Source organism: Drosophila subpulchrella, chromosome 3R (genome assembly GCF_014743375.2).
Source record: "Drosophila subpulchrella strain 33 F10 #4 breed RU33 chromosome 3R, RU_Dsub_v1.1 Primary Assembly, whole genome shotgun sequence".
Classification (NCBI taxonomy): Eukaryota; Metazoa; Arthropoda; class Insecta; order Diptera; family Drosophilidae; genus Drosophila; species Drosophila subpulchrella.
This window is the reverse complement of record NC_050609.1, coordinates 1,355,322-1,376,659: the sequence shown is the minus strand read 5'-3', so window position 1 is coordinate 1,376,659 and position 21,338 is coordinate 1,355,322. Positions and strand designations below refer to the sequence as shown.

Genomic DNA, 21,338 nt, shown 5'->3' with positions numbered 1-21,338 from the left:
TTTTCAGTAGTGCATCTCACTCCCTCTCAAACAAAACAGAAACACGTAAATACACAAACATCAGTTTATATATCTCAAGCAGATTGTAAATGATAAAGATAAACAGACACAAAACCAAAATGAACAAAAGCAACTGAGCAACAATAATTAGAGCAACAAACAATTTCGCTTAATTTGTAAAAAGTACCAACAACTAAAGAAACAAAAGCCAGATAAGAAAAAGCATAAAGTAATTGAGAACTAAATTACAACAATGAACAATGTTCCAGAACTTCGTTTTTGCAAGAGGCCCATATAGCTCGCCAATATATTATTAATTATTATTAACAAAAAAACCCAACACTCACACACACCATTAACCAACTATTTTTGATTATTTTTCTTTACTTAACCCACACTGAACTCCCAAAAAAAAAAAAATACCAACCAACCAGAATTGAAGTAATGAACACTTATATTATGAGAAAGTTTACTAACCCCAAAACTAACCAATTTTTAACAATTTTACATATGCACATAACTCTATATAGAGTTCTATATAGAAACTATATATAAATACCCACAAATACGCATATATTATATATGTATACTGATATGATATGATATACGAGAGCTGGCCTGACTTTTCTGCCCTGATTCCATCGGGTACAGTCAGTTAGACAGTGGGATCGATAAGTTCGCTTATCGGTTTTTGAGTTTGTAAACTTGTAAATACTTGACATCCCCCGTCCCTCCTCTCTGAACAATAACAGCAGCACGACATGCAGACACTGACATAGCCAAAAAAAAAGAAGAAAATAATTACAGAAACAGATAACAAAACACCAGACACAGACACAGAGTTTTATACCCCAACATTTCTAAAATCTCTCTCTATCTATATTACGAAAATTCTTACGTAAATCTGTGCCAATTACTTGGAAAATGATCACAGCCCAGCACCCAAGACTTTTCACCGCTGGAGGAGACCTATGCCAGCTATCGCATCAAACACGAGGCGGACTTCTAGTCCCGCCCGACTTTTAATCCCTTCGAGACCCCCTCCCCCAAACAGTTCTCTATAAATATACTGAAAAAATCTATCTAACATAGAGATAACGCTTAGCCATGTAGTTTGTAATTAAAATCAAGTCTAGGCTGCGCTTAAAGAAATTCACTCGCAAGTGAAGAAAGAGAGAGAAACAAACGCTAAGAGTATAGTTAATTCCTAGAAACTTCTAAACATATTTTCTATGCTTAGTTTTCAATATTTTTTTTTGTTTTTCTCTATGTTTTCGGGAATTCTTCACTTTAGCAAACGTGTATACGATTTTTCAAAAACAAAACGTCCTTTTTCCCTTCGCGTGTTTTACAACACCGGAGAGAACTTGCCAAATAATAAGAAAGAAAAAAAACTAGATGAAAATATAAATATATTTTCGTTGATCTTTTTTGTTCAACTCTCATCATGCAACGCATATACGTAAAAAGAGATACCAGAAAAGAAACCCCAACCTGAGTTCAAATGCAAAGTATACGAATAAAACTTTATGGTTTATTGAATAAAAACAAAAACGAAACAAAAAAAAAACTTAAAGTTAATTTAATTAATTGAGGATTGCAATGCGCCTATACGAACGACATTTTAAATGAGCCGATAAACTTTCAAGAACAATGATATACGTAATTCAACAGCAACAATACTAAAACAAACTAAACAAACTTTAAGCATTTACTAAAGCAAATCGAAAACTACGCGATACTATTATTATTAAATAAATATAAAACGGAGAGAAAGCTAATGTAATTTAATTGAATTAGAGAGCAGTCGAGAAACTTAGAGACCCCTCGCTCCCCTCCCCCAATTGTATACTATAGCGTACGTTATATAGTTCTTAGTCAGGCCCCCAAAAGTCCCAAAAGAAAATCCCCAACTTAGGAGTTGTATGCTAGGCGTAAACTAAACTTGCAATCGAAACTCAAAGATACGGGAAAACGTTAGCAGCAAACCCTTCTTCTAGCTACCAAAACCAACCAACAAAACACTTTCTACTGCTAATTTCTACTACTATTTTGAGTTGTAGACCTACTAAAACCAACAAAACTACAAAAAATGTACTTAAATCGAGCTGCGATCGCAGTTCTTCAGCTATATGGGCAGTCATTTGTATACTTAGACTATAGTCGAACCGATTCCCAGCGGTTTATTATAGCCAACTAACTAAAAACAACAACAATGTGAAAAGCTTTTGTACTATTTTTTCAAAACTACAAAACAAAAACTTTCTTGCAAAATTATAAAAAATAAAATTTGCAAACAAAAAAATTAAAATAGTTGTTGTACTTTGTCTCAAACCCAGAAAAACTAAAAAAAAATTTGTATGTAAGAAACTAAAATTAAATTGAAAAATTGCTGTAATTATGTAATAATTTTTCTGTTAGCATAATTCGCCACTTTTTAGTTAAAAACAAAACACTGTTGCAAAAATGGAGAGAATATACGAAGATATACACTTTGTTTCCTATGGTTTTAGTGTGAGCTTTTTGCATTTTCGTTAAATATTATTTTTAATGATTTTTGTATTAAATGTTTTGCTACCAAAAAATACAAAAATTAAAAAAAGAAGCAAAATTTTTTATTGTTGCATTGTAAAAATAAACATAAAATACAAACACAAAATACTGAAACTGAAATACGTAATTGCTTTAGGTGATATTTTATAAAAATATAACACAAGTAAAAATAATAATAAAAACACTAAAATTAAAAAATGATGCAAAATATATACGTAATATGTTTTAAAAATCGAAAGAAGGCGCTTTTTTGCTTTTTACTATTTTTAAAATATAAAATAAATAAATAAATTAATAATAATTTGAGCATACATTTTTTAATAATTATTATTATTATTATTGTTTTTACAAATAAAACATTTTATTTAGTTTTTAGCAAAATTGTAAAATGAAAGTAAATGTTATAAGAAATGATGGAGAGAAAACGCAATCAAAAATTGAGAGAAGAAAGAAAAGTAAAATAAAAATCCAACAACAAAACAACCAGCAACTTCTATACGATATACGAATACATTTTAATGTAATATTTTTAATTATTTATATGTATACTAATAATATAATTAAAACAAGGAAAAACAAAAACCCAGAAGAATTAAGTAAAAACAAAAAAGAACTACAGAGTAAAGTTTAAAGAGTTAGCCAATAAATATATGAAACAAACGAAGAAACAAAAACAACAAAAAAACCAAAATATATTTGAAAAGTATAAAACAAAATGAAAATGATTTTTTTCTGACTACCTTAGTTTATAAGCAAAATTGGATTTTAAGACTTGGAGCGAAATGGAACTGGGAATATTAGAAGAAGCGATTGAAGATCATCATCCATGGATATTCAGCCGATATGACCAAAGAAGGATGACTACTTAAATGGATTACAAACTTATTTAATTCTTTGTAGCTGAAATTTTAAGATCAACATTTTGCTGATCTTCAGTTGAATGCCGATAACTCGCTATGGACTTATATGTATCGCTTAGGGACCTTTTCTACATTTCAGCCGCGCTTGGAAACATCGCATTAAAACCCGAGATCTTTATAAGCAGGGAATGCTTTTCTTTAGGTTTTCAGAAAAATCGGAACTGAATTTTCGATTTATGAAATGACCTCAAGAGAGTCTTACTGAATTGCTTGGATTGATCTTGGAACTTCTTATAAATACTACAGATTTTTGTGACTTTCAACGCTGACTAGGGATCATATATGAAATATCTATTGTCATCACAATTTTTATATCTTTTGAAACAACTTAAAGTCGATGATTAAAAAACCAAAACTATTAGTTATATTATATTATTAAGATATATATTCTATGAATTGCTGACCATTTGGTCTGATATTTTTACCCTGTTCAGGAACTGGAAACTGGACATATTTCTGGCTCCTGTCCCATTAACAGCGTGTGTAAATTGAGAGGAGTTCGGCTCGTATTACCCCAGTTGCAGTTCAAATTCCAGTCGAAAGACAAAAACCGGCGGCACGTGTAAGCCGCTTAAAGTGCAGAGGGAGGTTTTCGATCCAGAAAATTGGGGGTGCTGGCAGGGATCACTGGATAAGTGCGCCAGATCTCTGAAATTCGAGCAGTGAACCCGATCGTATCGGCCAGCTGCTTCGAGAGGAAGGAACGTGTGTAAAACACCTTAAATGACTCTTTTTTTTTTCTTATCCCCGAGCGGGTTTATTTTTCGCTTTTTTGGGTGCGTGTTAGATGAGTTCGTTCGCTTAATGGTGGCTACATGTAATTTGGCATTTTGCGTGATTGCCCGGGGCGTGTTTCTGGGCTCTTCAAAGTCAAACCAATTCCAAGGCATTTCCACCGAAGAAAATGCTCTTTCGTGTGGCTTGATTTTTTCTTGCATTAATTTCTCGAGCAACGCCCCAAAACAAACGCACACAATTTTCCAAGCAGCGCGCAAAGTAACCTATAATTTTAGAGGCATTAAGTCAATCCATTCCCTTTCCAAAACTCTCCAACTGGTTTTGAAATCGAAGACCCAACCAAAACAAAAAAAAACCGAGATGAAAAAGTAAGAGAAAAACATATCAAAGGATCCAAGACTTTGGGGCTTTGGCTTTGGCTCATTAGCCGCACTCTCACCTCAAGTCTTTTGGGCCGAAATACGAGTTAGCCAAAAAGGATTTCTTTCTTATAATTTACTTTTATGTGTGTGTTTTTTGTTTGTTTTTGGTTTTTTATTGGGTTTGCGGCTTTCGGCGTCGTCATACTGTCTGCGTTTTGTGGCACAAACGAAACCGCAGAGCAGACTTGTCCCGAAATTTGTGCATTCATTTGTGAAACAAAGACGGACCATCGCCAAGTCCAAGGCTACAATTAATAAACCAACAGGCCACAAAAGCCCTACAAATGCCCAAAAAACAAAAAACAAGAAAGCTTGATCGTTTTTCTTGAGGGAAGGCGGATTAAATACCCTCGAATTAATTTTTGAAGGAAGATTTTTAAATGAGTTCATTATCACAAGTAAGGGAAATAATAATCACATTATAACTTTTGAATATAACATTTTAAGGAGTTTTTTTTAAAATTAATGTGCGATCATACCCTCAAATTACAGGGTATTTGGCGAAACCCAAAAGTCATGCGTGCTTGACGATTTTGCCCTTGTGATCCGTCGATCTTTTGTTATTATGTATGAAGTGTCGCGTTGGCAGGAATTTCTGCAACAAAAGCTACAAAAGCAGACAATCCACAGACAGTTTTTTGGGGGGTGGACAAGGGGTGACCGCAAAAATGTCATCACTGCTAATGTTTCAATGCAGTTGCCACAAGATTTTGTCTGCGGCTGATCTGATGTTCTCCTTCTTTTTTCCTGTTTTTTTGTTAGTTTTTGACAGCAAATTTTTTGATCAGAATTTGGTTTTGTCAGGGGAATTGCACGATCTGAAAGCGTTGAATGCGATACCTTTTGGGTCACCGAAGATTTTCGCAGGGCGTGAAAAGACATGCCAAACTGACGGCTCTCCAATTTTATGACTATCTGAAAAAAAAAACTAAAAACTAATGAAAACTTTTGGCCACAATGTTAATTTCTAGTCGTAAACATTTTATAGAATATCTTACCATTTTAACTGTTTTGCTCATTTCCAGGAAATCGTAGAAGCTGGACAAAAAAACATTTTTGAAATCTTAATGAATTTTCGCTGCTCAAGTGTTGCCTTCAAAGGGCGGCGGCCGACAGGAGGAAATACTCTACCTGATTGTGTCAACCCTTTTTTTTATTGAACTCCTGAAGCCTTTGCCATGATTAAGGGAGACGAGCGGGGGAGTGCCGGCCAAAAAGTATCAATTCAATGGAAATTTATGCCGTAAAAATGCCACAAGACAAGCCGGCAACTCAGTCTTTGTCTTGGACTGAAACATTTTTTCCAATGAACACAGTTTCGGTTTCATTTTTTGCGTTTTTGGCTTTGCGAAATATTTTTGCACTGCTGCTCCTCTATCTCTTGGCCATTCAACTAAGCTGCAAATCGGTTTAAGAGCTTAACGAAAAGGCGGTGGAAATTATACAAAGCCCGCTGGACGGTTTACTTTTGTGTCATTAGGCAAATGCAGCACCTCTACCAGGGTTTTTTTTTTATTTTTGTTAACTTTTTTTTTGTTTTACCCATGTTCACCTGAGGGAAGCCCTATGTGGGAGCTCAGCTCAGCTCTGAACAATTACCATTAATTACCCAGCGTATTCGCTGCACTTGGCACCGCAAATAACGCCACTGAAGTCCGCTCGAATATCAAAAGGAAAGGCCAGGACAATTTACGCTTGTTTTAAACTCGATTAGTCAGCAGTTGATCCTATCATCGGATCACCCCCTCATCGCTCCGCTGATCCCTTTTGACCCCCCGTTTGAGTGCTTTTCAATTACCAACACGCAACTGACCACAGAGAAAATATAAAAACGGGGGCCCTTAAGTCCGCTTAGCCCGTATTGACCACTTGTTAAATGTAATTGAATCCCGCTTGAAAGGCATCTATTTCCTATGATTCAAATATCAAAAAGGGCACAACTGACCGCTGCTAATTGAATTTAGCTCGAGCCTTTTAACTTTAACCCTTTGCTTTAAGTCCTTAAGCATTTGCTTTGTACGCAGGAAGAAATGTTTGGGGTTTCGAGAAATGATTTTAGATCTTGAAGCTGACAATAAAATGTAATAGTTTTTGTGGAAATAATATATTTTAACTTTCCCAATGTCAAGTTAACAATTGTCGAATATCAATTAGTAGAATATTATTTGGTTACTATTTGTAATTTACATGAATGGATATTTCTATTATAATCTATAAAAATATTTTTTATCCGTGTTGATCTTGCACACTTGATGCACTTATCTTCCATTTATTTTTGCCATTGAACTTTTGATTGATTTTTGGACCACAAATTGCAATTTGGCTCCGGCTTTGGTCAGGCTCTTTTTGGCTAATTTTTGGCTCTGATTCAGTCCAGTGATTTTTTCTTTCGCCCACATCTCGGAGGACATAAATCACTTGCACTTAAACCCGCTGCTGGCGACGTCTCCATTTCTATCTGTATTTTCCCCGTCTATCTGTCTATCTGTCTGTTTGCATTGGCCATTAGGCCCAGTCTTGGATTTTGGCTTATTTCGAAAGGGCCGCCCTCTCTCTTTAGGCCTTTTGTTGTCCTGCTGGCATTTCTATTGGTCCGGAAGCTGTGCGGCCAGCATCTACAAAATAGTCAGAAGTTATTTTTGTGGGGGCCAGCAATTTTTATTGCCTTTTTGTGCTTTATTTCCTGCGCACTATTTTCAGGGGGCCCAAAAGAAGTTTTCCACGAGGAAATCCTTGGGAGTTGGGGGACAATGGGCTTTATGCCTGAATGGCGCGCCGAGCATTAGATAATGGTGTTCCTGCTTATTGCTTACATTGGCTTTTTCTTTATCCCCACACATCTCGGCGTCTTTAGGGGGGATTTTCTATAATTTGCAGGCAGCTTAGCAAATTCCGCAGTAGCCAAGGGGTAGGAAGAAACTAGTCAAAAATAATTTATTGCATATTTAATAGAGCACGTGCCAGGGAACCCAACTCCTTTGGCCTAATTTTAGGTTTTTTTTTATCGAAGGAGTCTGTTTAATAATAACGTATATAATATTTTTAGAGCTTTCCCCTTTTAAAGTAATGCCCACTCTGAGTTTACCTTCTAAGTAAAAACACTCTTTGTACAGCTCGTGCAATTTCTTCGCTTCAACTTTTAATTAACCAAAAAGTTTGGAGAGCTGCTAAGTGCAGCTTAACAGAAAATTCAATGGAACAAATGCCGCATAAATCTCTAAGCTACTTTTACTTGCCAAGGGCACTCAGGACCTGAGAATTCTCTCCCCGTTTCTCCAACTCTCTGTACACTTTTTCTCTGCATTTCACCGAGTTCTCTGAGTGCTGGCTGCTTATCCGCCAAGGCAATTCCCATTTGGGCCACATATGCCCGGCATTATGGAGGCATAAATAAAAATGCCAGCCACGCTCTTTGCTAATAAATGAAATATGATGCCACCACCCATCATACCACCCCCGAATGGAAATTGTCGTAGCTCCTGTTTATTGGCCCGGCCTCAAGTTTTCAATATCTCTGCATATTTCTGCACGGCGACACAATTTCTATATTTTGGCAAATTATTTTCTCGGTCGGGTATTGGATTTCCCCGGGGCGGCCTGGGAAGGAAAAAACCACCCACTCAAAGCCCTCTTTTTTTTTTTGTATTGTGGGCTGTTGCTTTTGCTTGGTATGCGCGGTGCGAAAACAAAATTGACGTCAATTACGCAATGCACACGGGCTTTACCAGTCAGACACCAGCTTTTCCCGCTTTTCCCCCGGCTTTTCCTTCTTTTCTTGGGATGCCTGTGCTTTTGCTAATCCGCTTCGGGGATTTGGGGAATACTCTGCTCTGAAAACAGGGCATAGCATACTTTTCCGGGAGCAACACTTTGCGTCAGATGCTCTCAAGTTGCTGCTTTTCGCACCCTCGGCAAAATGTGTTGCTGCTACTACTACTGTTTGCCAGGCGCTAATTAACGCATTAAATCATATTAATGTCGCCAAATGTTTCAAAGTCAGCCGGTATGCTTATTGGGTTTCCTTGGCGCGGACTTTGGGACCACGTCAATAAGCCGGCATAAATGGCCTCTAATGCAATGGCCAAGTCGGGTGGGTTTTCTGTTCCCATTCCTGCTGGTAATGGCTGATTTTATGCTTATTTTTTTTGTATTTTAATTAGTTACTTGAGGGTTCTTTGGTGTGAAAGCATTGTAAGGGAGATATTTACGGACTTGCAGTTGCAGTTTTAGTTACTACTAAATATATTACATTTATTTATAATATGATATTATTTTATTTATGTATTGAAACGTATTTTTAAGGATCTAAAAATAGTTACTATGACTTTTTAATTAAATCTGATCAGTCAAAGCATAGGAAAGTGTCATATAGATACTATTCTTGCTATCATATTCAACTCTTAACATCACTTAAAAAAAACTCTTCAGTTAACATTCTAGATATTGCTGTTATTAATCCTGTTTATTATTAATGATATAGCCTAAGCCATTTTTCCTGTAAAATCAGCTAGAATTGCCACTCATATTGCTGGCAGCTAGATGTTGTTGCTGTACCTCTAAGAGTTAATGCAGCTTATAAGTCTCGTCTGCAACTTCAACTTCTTGGGATGCAGAAAAATCACAAATTAATTAAAGACTCTAGCGGGGTTCTGCTTCCTTCTTCATCTCCTGCGGACGCGCAGCTAATAAAACTTATATAATAATTGTTCATAAAGTGTACAATATTATGTGTTTTCAAATGAGGTTTGGCTGGCTGCATGTTGCATGTTGCTTGTTGCATGCAACGCTCATCGCAGCGACGAAACGAGACGAGGCGAGTCGAGACGAGAGGAGAAGCCATGCCGTGTTGTCAACTATTTCTTCGGTTCATAAAAATTGTTATTAATTGGCACTTAAATGCTCAAACGCAAAAGTTGAGAGACGACGACGAGGAACGTTGATGCTGTGTGTTTGTTTGTCTGTCTGTCTTCCGAAGCGTGTTGTGAAATTTAAGCTTTTTAGCAGTTGTTGCTGGTGTGTTGCCGATGTTGCTGTTGCTGTTGTAGCTGTTGCTGTTGCTGATGTTGCTGTTGCTGTATTGCAGCTTGCCGTTCGTTCGTTCGTTGCATGTTAACCTTTGGCTCGCTTGTAATGAATGCAACCGAAACGAGCTGCCGAGGAACCAGAAGAAAGATTCAGGCTGCAGAAGAAAGAAGGAGGCAGCTGCAGAAGAAAGAAACAGCCAGCAGCAGCAACAGCAACAACAGCAACAACAGCAGCTGGAGACTTACTTAAAGCTCCCCATATAAATTTCCAGACTTCATGTGGCACTTGTTTAAAGTCCATTTTGTGCACTGCGTGAGTGTTTATTGAATGTTTTTTTCGAGGCCCACTGCCCCAAAACTCCTCCTTCCCCAGGCCAAAGAAAGTCTGTCTCCGCGGTTCGGCAAATATTAATAAAATGCCATGAAATGGCAATAAAACTGCAGTTTCGTACATATGAAATCAGAGAGTCATAGACAGTTCTGCTTCCTTAAATTAGAAATGCTAAAAAAAACATATCTTTTAGATATTACAATTGAAAAATATATCTCACACAATTTCTTTGCAAAAACCTGTTAATTTAATCATTTATACAAAATTAATTGGAGTAATTAATTTTCAAACATAAAAAAAATTGTGAAATAAATCTTAATGAGTATATCAAAGTCCCATTAACGTTCGTCATAACGAAGCATGACTGTATTTAACGCTCCGACTGTGTCAAAATCGAATTGCAATCTTTAAGCGCTCCAGCAATGTTAATTAAAATTACAAAAATACGAGAAAATTAAGGCACCCAGCAATGTGCAGGAGAACACCTTGGAAATATAATTTCTGTTTGAGCCAGCAGGCTCCCCACCTAGCGGCCCCTCCCAACCAAATAACCAAAAAAACAAAACCAAGAAATAAAAATCGGAATGGGGGGGAATCATACGTAGATATACGTATATAACTGAGATGCTGCCCCGTTGCCATTTTTGGCCGACCGACCGCTGTGAACTGACTGAATGTCTGACTGAGTCGGGTCCGTGGCTCTTGGATTCGAATTCGATTCCGTTTCCAATTGCCAGCTCGCTGGCCGCCGAGTTGGCCGAGTGTAAATGATATATGTGGGCATATTGAGGGGGATACGGGGAGTTGAAAGGGGGACTGGGACCGCGACTGGACCGTCTTGTCTGTCATTTTGGAGCCACACAAAGCTCCCAAAGAACCGAGAGCTCCGGGCCCCCAGAAGACCCAGGCACCGAGTGCAAATGACTTATAAGAATTTAATATTTAACAACACAAATCAATTCAAAAATCATCAGAGAGGGGTGCAGCAAAAAGTGAAAAATAAAAAAATATAAACGGGGCAAAAAAAGAAACTCATTTGTTGCAGCTTCGCGAGGTTCGTTGTTCTGGACAAAGTCTCATTTCGGTTCCTGCCTTTTGGTATCACTGCGAAGGCAACGAAAATGAAACTTTTACGTTAAGTTAAGGAAACGATCCGGCAGACAATGTAGAGAGAGGGATTGGGATTCGGAGGGACCCCGATATGATGATGATGATGATGATGATGCCGGAGTCGGAGTCGGAGTCTGAGCCTAAAGTCGTTAACATGGTGGTCGTTGCTGTGTTTCTGTTGTTGCAGCCTTTTTGTGGTCAGCGCAAAAATTATGAAAAATCTCAAAAAGACCAGAGAGCTGGATGGATTTTTTTTTTGTTTTTTGATGTCTTCTGGCTTTTAACCATGGCCTTTGTATGATTTCTTTCTGGCTTCACTTCGATTTCGAATTTTTCGTATTTTAAAATTGTATTTTTAGTGTCAGCTCCAAAAACTCCGTTTCCCCAACCCCCTTCTCTCACCAAAACTCCGTTGCAAAGCACAAGGCCAGACATAAAATTAAAAAGACACACAAAGCGATCAAGAAGCAGCACAAAAGATGCATCTCCCGCTGCGTCCCGAAAAGAATCGAAAAATAATAATAATAAAGTAAAGAACTGAACGCTGAACGAACAAAAGTCTGCTCCAAACAAACATACAAAAATCAAACCGCAAAAAAAGTTTAACAAAATAATTTAAGCAATAATTAAACAGAAAGTAAATTGTGCAAAAAATAAATTAGCAATCAAATAAAGCAGCTTTTAATGGAAATAAAAATAATAACAAAGAACCAAACATGCCAAGAAATCTGGGTACAACATAAACGTATAATCTAATAAAAGATACATCTTAAAAATATTTCAGAACTATAAATTGCTTGTTAAAACTTACTAAGAGATTGAAAACATAAAGAGAAGAGCAAACCATTTTATTAAAAGAATAATTAATTACTAAATAAAGAACCATTTGAGCGACAAATCCCCCAAGGCGTAAAAGTATGCACACGAAAATTATCGAGCGTTTAACACGGTCGGGGCAAAGATTTCGATTCCGATTCCGAAACGGATTCAGATGCAGATACAGATGCAGAATTGGGATCGCGATCGACCATATTGCAATCGCCGCAGAGTGGGGATCGATGGGGCTATATGGCGGGCGATCTATATCGGTGGATATACCGGGGGATATGGCGGGGAATCTGTGGCAATACAAACACTTTGCACTCAACACCCATTTAGCTAGGCCGCCTGGCTGTTGATGATGATGATGATGATGTGGCCGCCAGCCGCCAGCCGCCAACAGAATTGTTTACAATACAAAAAAAAAAAAAAAAAAATAGGAAAAGAAAAGAGGGATTGAAAAACCAAAGAGCGCGGAAAAGTGGGGGAAATTTTGCGATCGATTGCAAAGGGCAAAGGAAAAGTGTGAGGAACCGCAGAGAGAACTGTAAACTATTTACAGCCTAGCAGGCTCAATGATTGTTTTGCTTGGGTGTTGTTGCTGCTTTTATACAATAAAATTTATTTGATTTCTTTACGCCGCTTTCATGCCTCAGTATTTTCCTTCAATTTTCCCCATGCACTTCTGCACTTTCGAACGTGAACGCTTCGCTGAGAAAATGCAGGGAAATGCAGGGAAAACGACGGATGATGATGATCATCATCATGTTGATGATGACGCCAACTTTGGACTGGCGGCGGTCGCTTCGCTTTTATAAAAATAAATTGTTCGCAGACGTAATGATGCGAAAGCAATTGAGAATTCTATATATGCAACTGTCTGTATGTCTATGTGTCTAAATGTAACTTTGTATCTGTGTGCCTGCATTTGTTTGTTGTTTGTTGGAATGCGTAGAATTTCAATTGACTGTGGGTAGAACGAGCGAGCGAGAGAGCTGTATGGGTTTAATAGAAAAACCCACATACACTCGCCAAAAATCAAGACTTCAATCTTGCAAAAAATCTGATAAAATCCCTAGAGCAGCACTTGGGAATTATAGGTAGAGAAGATCTTATTATATAAGGAATTATAATTACAATTCTTAGGAATTTTATATTCATGGTATATTTTTCAAATAGCATGCTGATTAATAGATATTTCATAATAAAGAATTTTGTTTAAATATTTGGACCTATGTTTTTGTAACTGCAGATCTATTATGTTCTACTTTTAAGCAATTAAAATGCAAGTCTTACAATTACTATAATCTACATCTTAGAAATGAATTTTTCTGTGAGTGCAGGGCTAGTTAGAACCCGTCCAAAGTCAAATCTCTGTCTGACAACCTTTGCACCTCAATCTAGCTGTGGCAATCGCCAGCCGACCCACAGCGATCCTCGCATCGTGATCTCTTCCTTATCGGCGGTGGACCATCGATAATGATTATTTTGACAGGCAACTGACACGACCACGTGATCTCCCTCCAATATTTTACTTTTTTCTGTGTTGTTCCCCCCCTTGATTTGTGCCCAGTGTTGGCTAACGATCAACAAACGCAGCTGGAACCGAAATCTTCTCGATCTTTCAGTTGATTGCTCGTTTTTTCGGGAATCTAGTTATTTTTTTTTTTAGGGATGGTCGGACACGCCCCGCAGAACAGCGCAAAAACCTCAATCTCAAAAAAGTTAATTGTTATGTGTGTGCTATATAAGTTACCCCCTGCTAAGGATAGTAATCGGTGGGAAAGAGAGGGCGATAGATATAGGAGTTGAGGAATCAGAATTCAGAACTCAGAACTCATCCTGGGCATCATCCTTGGTAAAAATGCGCCTGCGTGGATTTCGGTACAGTCTGGCGGAGTTAATCCGATTTGTTGCGCCCCCTAACCGAAAAGTCCGGAGACGAGGGTGAGTTATGCGGCGGTCCTGTGATTGATTGCCTGATTTTGTCAGGGTTTTCGGGGTGGTTTCCTCCGAGCGAACACACACAACCCTCGAATACAGTCCATAGTCCGAAGTGAAATTGTTTGAAAACGCATTTAATTGCATCTCATTGCCATCTGACTCCTGCCAGTTTTTCATCTCGTTTTGGTAGGTGAAAATTTGATTAAGAGAATTTGGGGGATGGGTGTCTTCGATGTCTTCGTTGATCTGGTCAACATTTTAATTATAGCAATTACAAATTGCAATGGCAAGCGCAGAAATTGCAAAAATCACGCATTTTATTGATTTTTAATTGCAACTCGTTGCATACCAACGTCTGGAGGATCGGCAGGCAAACTTCGCAAAAAAAAAAGCGGGGAGAAAAAAGAAAAGATCCCGGAGACATGGGCATTTGTTGTCTTTAATTATGTTGTTGATTGCCCCGTCTGTCCGTCCTTCTTGGCCCGTCATTCTGGCCATTTAGGTGCGAACAACTAGCTGCCTCTCTTTTCCACGACCAACAACCAACGGGCCAGCGGGCCAACACCAGTTAGTCAAGTTAAGTTGTCATAATTTTTGTCGTTCAACAACACCTGCAGTATGTATCATGCGCATATAGAGCCATACATATATAAGCCATACTCTCGAGGGCCAAGTCGGAGTCGCAGAGCGCGCCAAATGCCGCAAATAACTCAGTTAATATAATTAAGTTTTGCACGAAATGTGCAGCAGAAATATGCGAAAAATGCCACGCAATCTCCACACTAAAAGCAAAGGCAACAAAAACATTAAGACCAGACCTTTAAGCCAGAATGAAACGAAAGTTTATGAACTTGTCCAAGTGTATATTAGTATGTTGAGTTTTCAGTTTTTTTGTGTAATGTCCGCCCCAATGACTTGGCTCTTATGTGCATGCAAATGACGTAATGACAATGTGGGCAGCACCAGGATTTATTAACTTGGCAAAGAACCCAAACAATGTCCCCCCAACTAATTAAGTATTTAAAGACAATAGAAGAATGAATGCAGGGCAAATTTCTGTGTTTTTATGGTAGAATCAATTATTTAGATAATTTTGTAGATCCCTTTTTGTATATTTCTATGTTTTAAAACGCATTGTAAAATAAATAATGAAATTTATTTAGGGCAAATTGCTATGTTTTCACATAAACAAGATAGTTTTTTTTTTTTAATCACTATATTTATTATTGTTATTGTACTCTGTTGCCAAAAGTTTAAAACTAAAGGTATAGGGAGGAATCGGCCATAATTGCTATGACTTTCGGCCGGACTTAATTATTATTACAGGTTTACTATATTTATATTTCTATGTTATTATACAAAAAATAGTTATATCCCAAATTTTGAGTCAGAAAAATTGCTGTGTTTTTGTAGTAGAATTAATTTATTAGATTTTTTAAAAATACCTTTATTTATATTTCTGTTTTTGTACTGATGATTTAATATACAAAAAATGTAAACTGCCCTAGAAACAGTACACACATTTCATAATTAAGTTATTTTTTTAAACCTTTTTATAAACTTTTATATAACCCTTTTAAGTAATTCAGGGTTTTGTTCCAAAACTTTTTGTTTGTTATTTAAAAAGCACCATATGACTTTCCAGCGTAATTTAATTACGCTTTATAATCGGCTTACCGGCAGCGTAAAAGCGGGAATGTCTGGCACCTGTTTTCCACCAAATGGAAAATCAAATTTCATGCCAGCCAAGCCAAAACATTTGCATACAAATCAGAGAGCAACCCTTCAAATGCCCAGACACCCAGATACGATACCAGATAGAAAAAAAAAAAGCACAGCCTTCTAATGATATTTTGATGTTGTCTCGATGGGTCTTCAATGGGTGTTTGCTGCTGCTGCTGCCGTTGGAAACCCGCAAAATGCGTGTTTTAAATCCAATTTAGACATTATCTAATTTAGGGCATCTCCGGCCTGCCGACTGCTGACTTTGCTGACTCTGCTGACTGACTCGAGTCGCTTGGGGGATCTCTCGCTTTATGCAAATCTATGGAAATTTCATTATCGCACACCCCTTTTGCTCGGTCTGAAAACTTTTTACCCCGGCTAAATGCTGTAAAAGGCGCCAAAAGATGTAATAAACTCATTTAAACTCATCGCCACCGTTGTGGACTGTGCTTTTTTCGGGTTTCCTCTAGGGTTTGGGTAATGAAATTTTTGCTAGAGCATCTTTTTGCCCCCCAATGATAATATGCAAATGGCCCGGCCCAGTGGGACGTCGTCCTGCCTACCTACACCTACCTTCCAAAAATACTTCCTCTTCGACTAAAGTGAATCTCGGGCAGCGTTTCGTGTTGCAATAATCAAATTTTCTAATTTTTATGGCCCTCTGCGGGGCTGACAAACGGCGAGTAATGGCCAAAAAGTGAGGCTCACGACCAGGTCTAATTGATTTGGCAGTGGCCGGCATGATTCAACCTTAAGTACTCTTTATTTCTGGAGAAGCAGAGGCTTTTCGGGGGAATATCTGGGAGTGGGAATGGGAATTGGGAGTGGGAATGTTACTCGGGAGTCGAGGGGCGGAACTTGTGCCTCGTCATGGCCATGGCGACGTCGTCTTCCAGTCTGCTGCTCGCACTGGCCATGATGCGACACTTTTGGCCAAGACCGGGCCAGGCTTTTAAAGAGTCGACCGCCCCTCTATTCAAAAGACTATCTCGAAATGGGAAAAAAAGAATGAAGTAATACACAGAACTCAAAAGCGCCGTGCTGAAGTTCGCGGCAAAGATGACGGGGCTAAAATTCAAAACAAGAGTGTTCAGATCGCATTCAGATGAGGATTTCAAAGCACTGGGGGGAAATTTGAGTACTTAAAATAATGTTCTAAAATACAAAAGTGTTATATAAAAAATACTTATTGAAATATTCATATTTCTTTAAATACCATTTACAATTGCTTAAAATTATAACTTGAAATACTTCAAAAAACTATTAAAATGTGGGGTCTATAAATTTTACATTTTTTTTTAGATTTCATAAAAGTTAACCTCATGAGAATTTAGATTTTTCTAATATATTATATCTGGATAAGGAATTTACCCGAGATAATTATTCATACCATAATTTATCTCCATGTTTTTAATATATATTTAATAGACAGTAAATAAATAATAAATTACATTACATTACAATAATCTTTATTACCAACCTACCTTATTATATCTTAATTTAAAGAACATTTCATAAACTTCTCCCAGTGTAAAACTCCTATTGAAGGTGCTCCCAAGGGAATGGGGGAGTTTATTTGGAGCTCGCGCGAATCTTTGATCTACATTTGAGTCACTCTGGGCCATTTATCAGTGTGTTCATATCAATAATACTGTATGAATTTCGTATTATACCGCTTGCCTGGTGCAAATGACTCGACATTTTTGGGCTACCAGAGAGCCATGGCCATAGCCTTACAACTCCACCCCGACGACGAGCCATTCGGAAACCGAAAACAGCATTTTTTTGAGGCATGACTCGCCAGACAGCGACAAATCCTTGTAATGCCTCGTCTCTGGGCATGTTTCCTCTAGTCGGGCTAATTTCAGCTGTCAGCTTATCGTTCGGGGCCAAAAAGGAACAAGCCGGCAAAGGCGAAGGCGATAAGTTGGCCAACACCTCATTCGGGCACTTGCAAAATGCAATCTATGAAATCTTTTAGCCGCTTGCGAAATGAAAATGTTTGGGTTTCTTTCTCTGTCGTGGGGATTTGCGTTAGTCTGCTGACAGGGAAACGTCCACGAAGTGTCCGATTTTGGGATCGGGGAATCAGGGAATCGGAATCGGTATCCTGGGTGCTCGATGCCCGGTCCCGATGTCTTGGCTAATCTCTGGGCCAGGTTGTCGTCTCTATCGGACTGCGGAATCTATTTGACACTGTCTGGGGTTTTCGCTTGGGTTTTGGGGCCTCGGTCGGTGTCGTTGTTGTCTTTCCGCTGGATTTTCGTTTGTCCCGGGAGACTTTTTAGCACGCCACAAAAAAATAAGGGGAAAATGGGAGCGGGGGTTTCGGGGGGCGTGACAGTTTACATGAAATTACTTTGCATACACATGCATCAAATTAATTACACGATTAATGTTCTCACATGCAAGCCAGTCTGCAAGTCTCTTATGCAAATCTATTTCTCGCGATCATTGCAGCATTTGCATGTTGCTATCTTGATATCTTTTGCCGGCAAGAAAATGATTCCATTGCCTTTCGTGATTTCCCTGCCTTCCCGTTTCATCTCCCAGAGGAATTTGTGTTGGAATTGTGTGAAACATGCCATTTGAATAATTATCTTATTTGCATGGCAGCCGCAGCGAGAAATGCACTCAAGTGCAAATTAAAAAAAAAAAAAAAAAAAAAAAAGGAGGAGAGGGAAAAAATAAAACTAGAGTCCAAAGTTCTGGAGACCCCAGCTCTATTTCTCCGACTGGTTAATCTCGGGCTGTGTGAGCGAAAAGTTCAAATTGATAGCTACGAGATTTGTGGAGCAGATAAACCCGATCTCTCTGCGAAATGCAAAATCGCGTGCAGCTCCATTTGCTCCATTTCCGCTTGCGGATTTTCCTAGGATTTTTCCCTATACTACCCCCTGCTTATATTATTTTTTTTTGGCCCTGCAGTCTTCTCTCATTTAAGGTTTCCACTGTTTGGGTAACATAATAACAAAGGCAAACAAATGATAAGTTTGATAGAGTCACAATTGCGCGCCACCGCTTGCCAGCCTTATCTATTTATTATTTTACCTTACTTTTATTCCTGACTTCTTGAAGTAGAGTAGTTTTCAGGTAGCTTCTGAATTTTTATTATCAAAATACTAATTTCATTGTTTGCACAAGATTTCCAAATTTTTTCTCTGTTACGTTTCTGCCTCCGCTTCAATTTGGCTGTTATCAGCCTATAAATATTTAATCACAGACCTGTACTTTATTGTTATTCTGGTTTTTTTTTTTTTTTTGGTGGGGGGGGGGGGGGGGGGGTTTTTGGCTGCTGATAGCATATGCGGAGCATAGGAAGTCAAGATTTTTGGTTAGATAATGGTCACAAGGGAGCTGCACCAGGGCGTATGAGTAATATCTAAAACAAAAGTTGACTTTTTGGTTCTTTGGTTTAGTTTAATTATGTCAAGTGTTTCGACATGAAATTAAAATGTTGCCACTCGACTTGGAATTTAGCTGGAAAATTAATTTGTCATTTTGTGCTGCTGATGTCCATTCGAATTCTTTAGATATGATAGTAGCAGTCTGAAATGTGCGTAATTATTGGTGTTTAATTAAAATACTGATAGCCGATGACTTGGTTGCTGATTAATGAAGAAATACGTAGATTTAAAATATTTCGATAGTGATAGTCGAGTGAAATGTTCTGTTGAATACTTAACACCTTTAATTTTTCTTAACTTTAAGCAAACTTGAACATTTTAAGCCACTTCGTCTGTTTGTCTGTCTGAGTGTGTGTGCACAATAATTGTGTGTAATTAACTTGCCATTTGATTGAAATTATACCTCGCACACAAACACACATTCATTTATTCATAAGTGGAAAATTCTTAGTAAAGCAATTTGCCTGCCAAAAGTGATGGGTGAAAAGCGGTTGAAATAGGGGAAGAACGATTCCAGTCAGCCATATTGAATTGTTCGGGCTGTTGCAAGGAGTTTTGCACCTCCACTGGCTTTAATTAAAAATTCAACCACCCCAAACAAAATGGCTTACACACATGAACATTTTACAGCTTGAGCAAATTTGAAAAACAATTAAATGCCATGCGCGCAATTAAGTACACAAAAGGTGGCAACAGCAGCAAAAAAGGGGGAGTCATTGGGTGGGGAAAAACATTCGCGGGGGAAAAGTGGAAAAGGGTGGAGCAGCTGCTGCTCAAGTGCCACACACTCATACACACTCACTTGGGGGTGGTTATATACCGTTAATTAAGCAGCCTTGCTAACAGAAAACCAACGCCAAAGAGTCTTCAGACCGAGTGAAATTCCGACTGGAGGGCCTTTAGCCTCCTGGCTAAAACCAAAACCTAAACCAAAACAACAAACATGACACAAGCAGACAAACAAAAGCTTTTGTTGCCCCAGAACAACAACGGCAAATCCATCAAAACAAACAGCCAGGAGGGATTGTTCCGAGGATTGGGGTTTGGGCTCAACTTCCACTCGCTGCCACTCACTTTTCCACATCGAGCATTTCCCATCTCACCGAAAATCCGGCGAAACCAGAAACCGCACGGAAAAACTTTCATTCGCAGCGGCCGTGTAAAAAGGATTTAATTATTTGCTCTAAGGATATGCTCATCCATTGGGGGAGAGAATTTGTTCCTGAGTGTTTGCCGACAAATAGAAAAAATATGTTTCACGTCCACTTGGCAGGGCGTTCGGTAAACAAAATCAAACCAAATAGCAGGACAAGCTACACAGGGGGAAATTTAAGTACAGAATATTAGCGTTTAATATATTAGAAAAATCTTCAGAGAATTGCACACTATGCATGGTCACACTGCGAAACAATGTGAACAGGTGTATACTGTAAGCAGTAAAACGAAAATGATATAATGGAAACGATATAGTATTCAGTGATTTTATTTTCTGTGTATGATTATTATTGTTTTTTCTAATACCTCTCTACCAGCTAAGCTGCAGTTTGTATTTTTAATTGTGAAATGAGCCCGAAGCGTAGGCTTAATCCCAGACTCAAACTCAGATTTGGATTGGAATTTAGCCGCGGGTTAGGCTTCGACTTACCCCCGTGGAACCCTCTCCCGAATGTCAAATGCAGAATAAACGCCGCCGGGCAATTAGGAATGGATGGAAAAAAGGGAGGGAAATCCCTGCGAGTGCCACGCCCTATTTCGAAAAGGGAAAAACTTCCCACGCACCAAAAACTGAGTTACGAACCGTAATTTGATTGTTTTGCTTTAGTTTATCTGGGGGACTTCAGTTCGAGAGGGTCGGGGCCCAAAAACTGTTGATTGTAGTGATTAACCGGCCAGGAGCTGTGACAGAGATTTTTACCAAATTACAGGGCTCTATGAAAATTGCATGTTTTGACTTTTGGGCGGAACGCAGCACGACACGCGTCGATATTTGTTCGTCGCCGCCCCATTCCATCAGCAATTATCTCCCGCAGCTGAGCCGACTTAGCCAAGTCACTTGGAAAGTTCTCAGACTGACCGCAAGTCAAACTTCTCGCCGGAGTAATGAAGTGAGCGAAACCCAAAACAATTGAGCAAAGTTCTTCAGTACTTCAGTAATTTATGTGATGCACAGCGAAAAAAGAGAGAAATGATTTTATTTTGGCATTTATCTGAGCTTTGGTTAGACAGCAAGGTAACACTGATCTATTTTGCTTTAAACAGTGTGACCAGGCTAGAATAGTAATCAAAAAATGTAATATCTTTTATTTAAAATAGAAATTCGCAGACGTCTGAATGTTGTCTAACGT

At 38.4% G+C, this 21,338-nt stretch overlaps 1 protein-coding gene across 4 annotated transcripts in view; it reads left to right on the top strand.

The window, feature by feature from the left end:
* LOC119562407 (homeobox protein homothorax) overlaps positions 1-21,338 on the top strand; it is a 140,083-nt gene that overhangs the window by 61,248 nt on the left and 57,497 nt on the right. Inside the window, exon 7 of one of the 4 annotated variants that reach the window (XM_037875612.1) lies at positions 935-2,808. The exons of the other annotated variants lie outside the window; for them this stretch is intronic. Coding sequence (XP_037731540.1) covers positions 935-1,009 — 75 coding nt within the window. The 3' untranslated portion in view covers positions 1,010-2,808. Of the gene's footprint in view, positions 1-934; positions 2,809-21,338 lie in introns of those variants that run through there. 4 annotated transcript variants of the gene reach the window in all.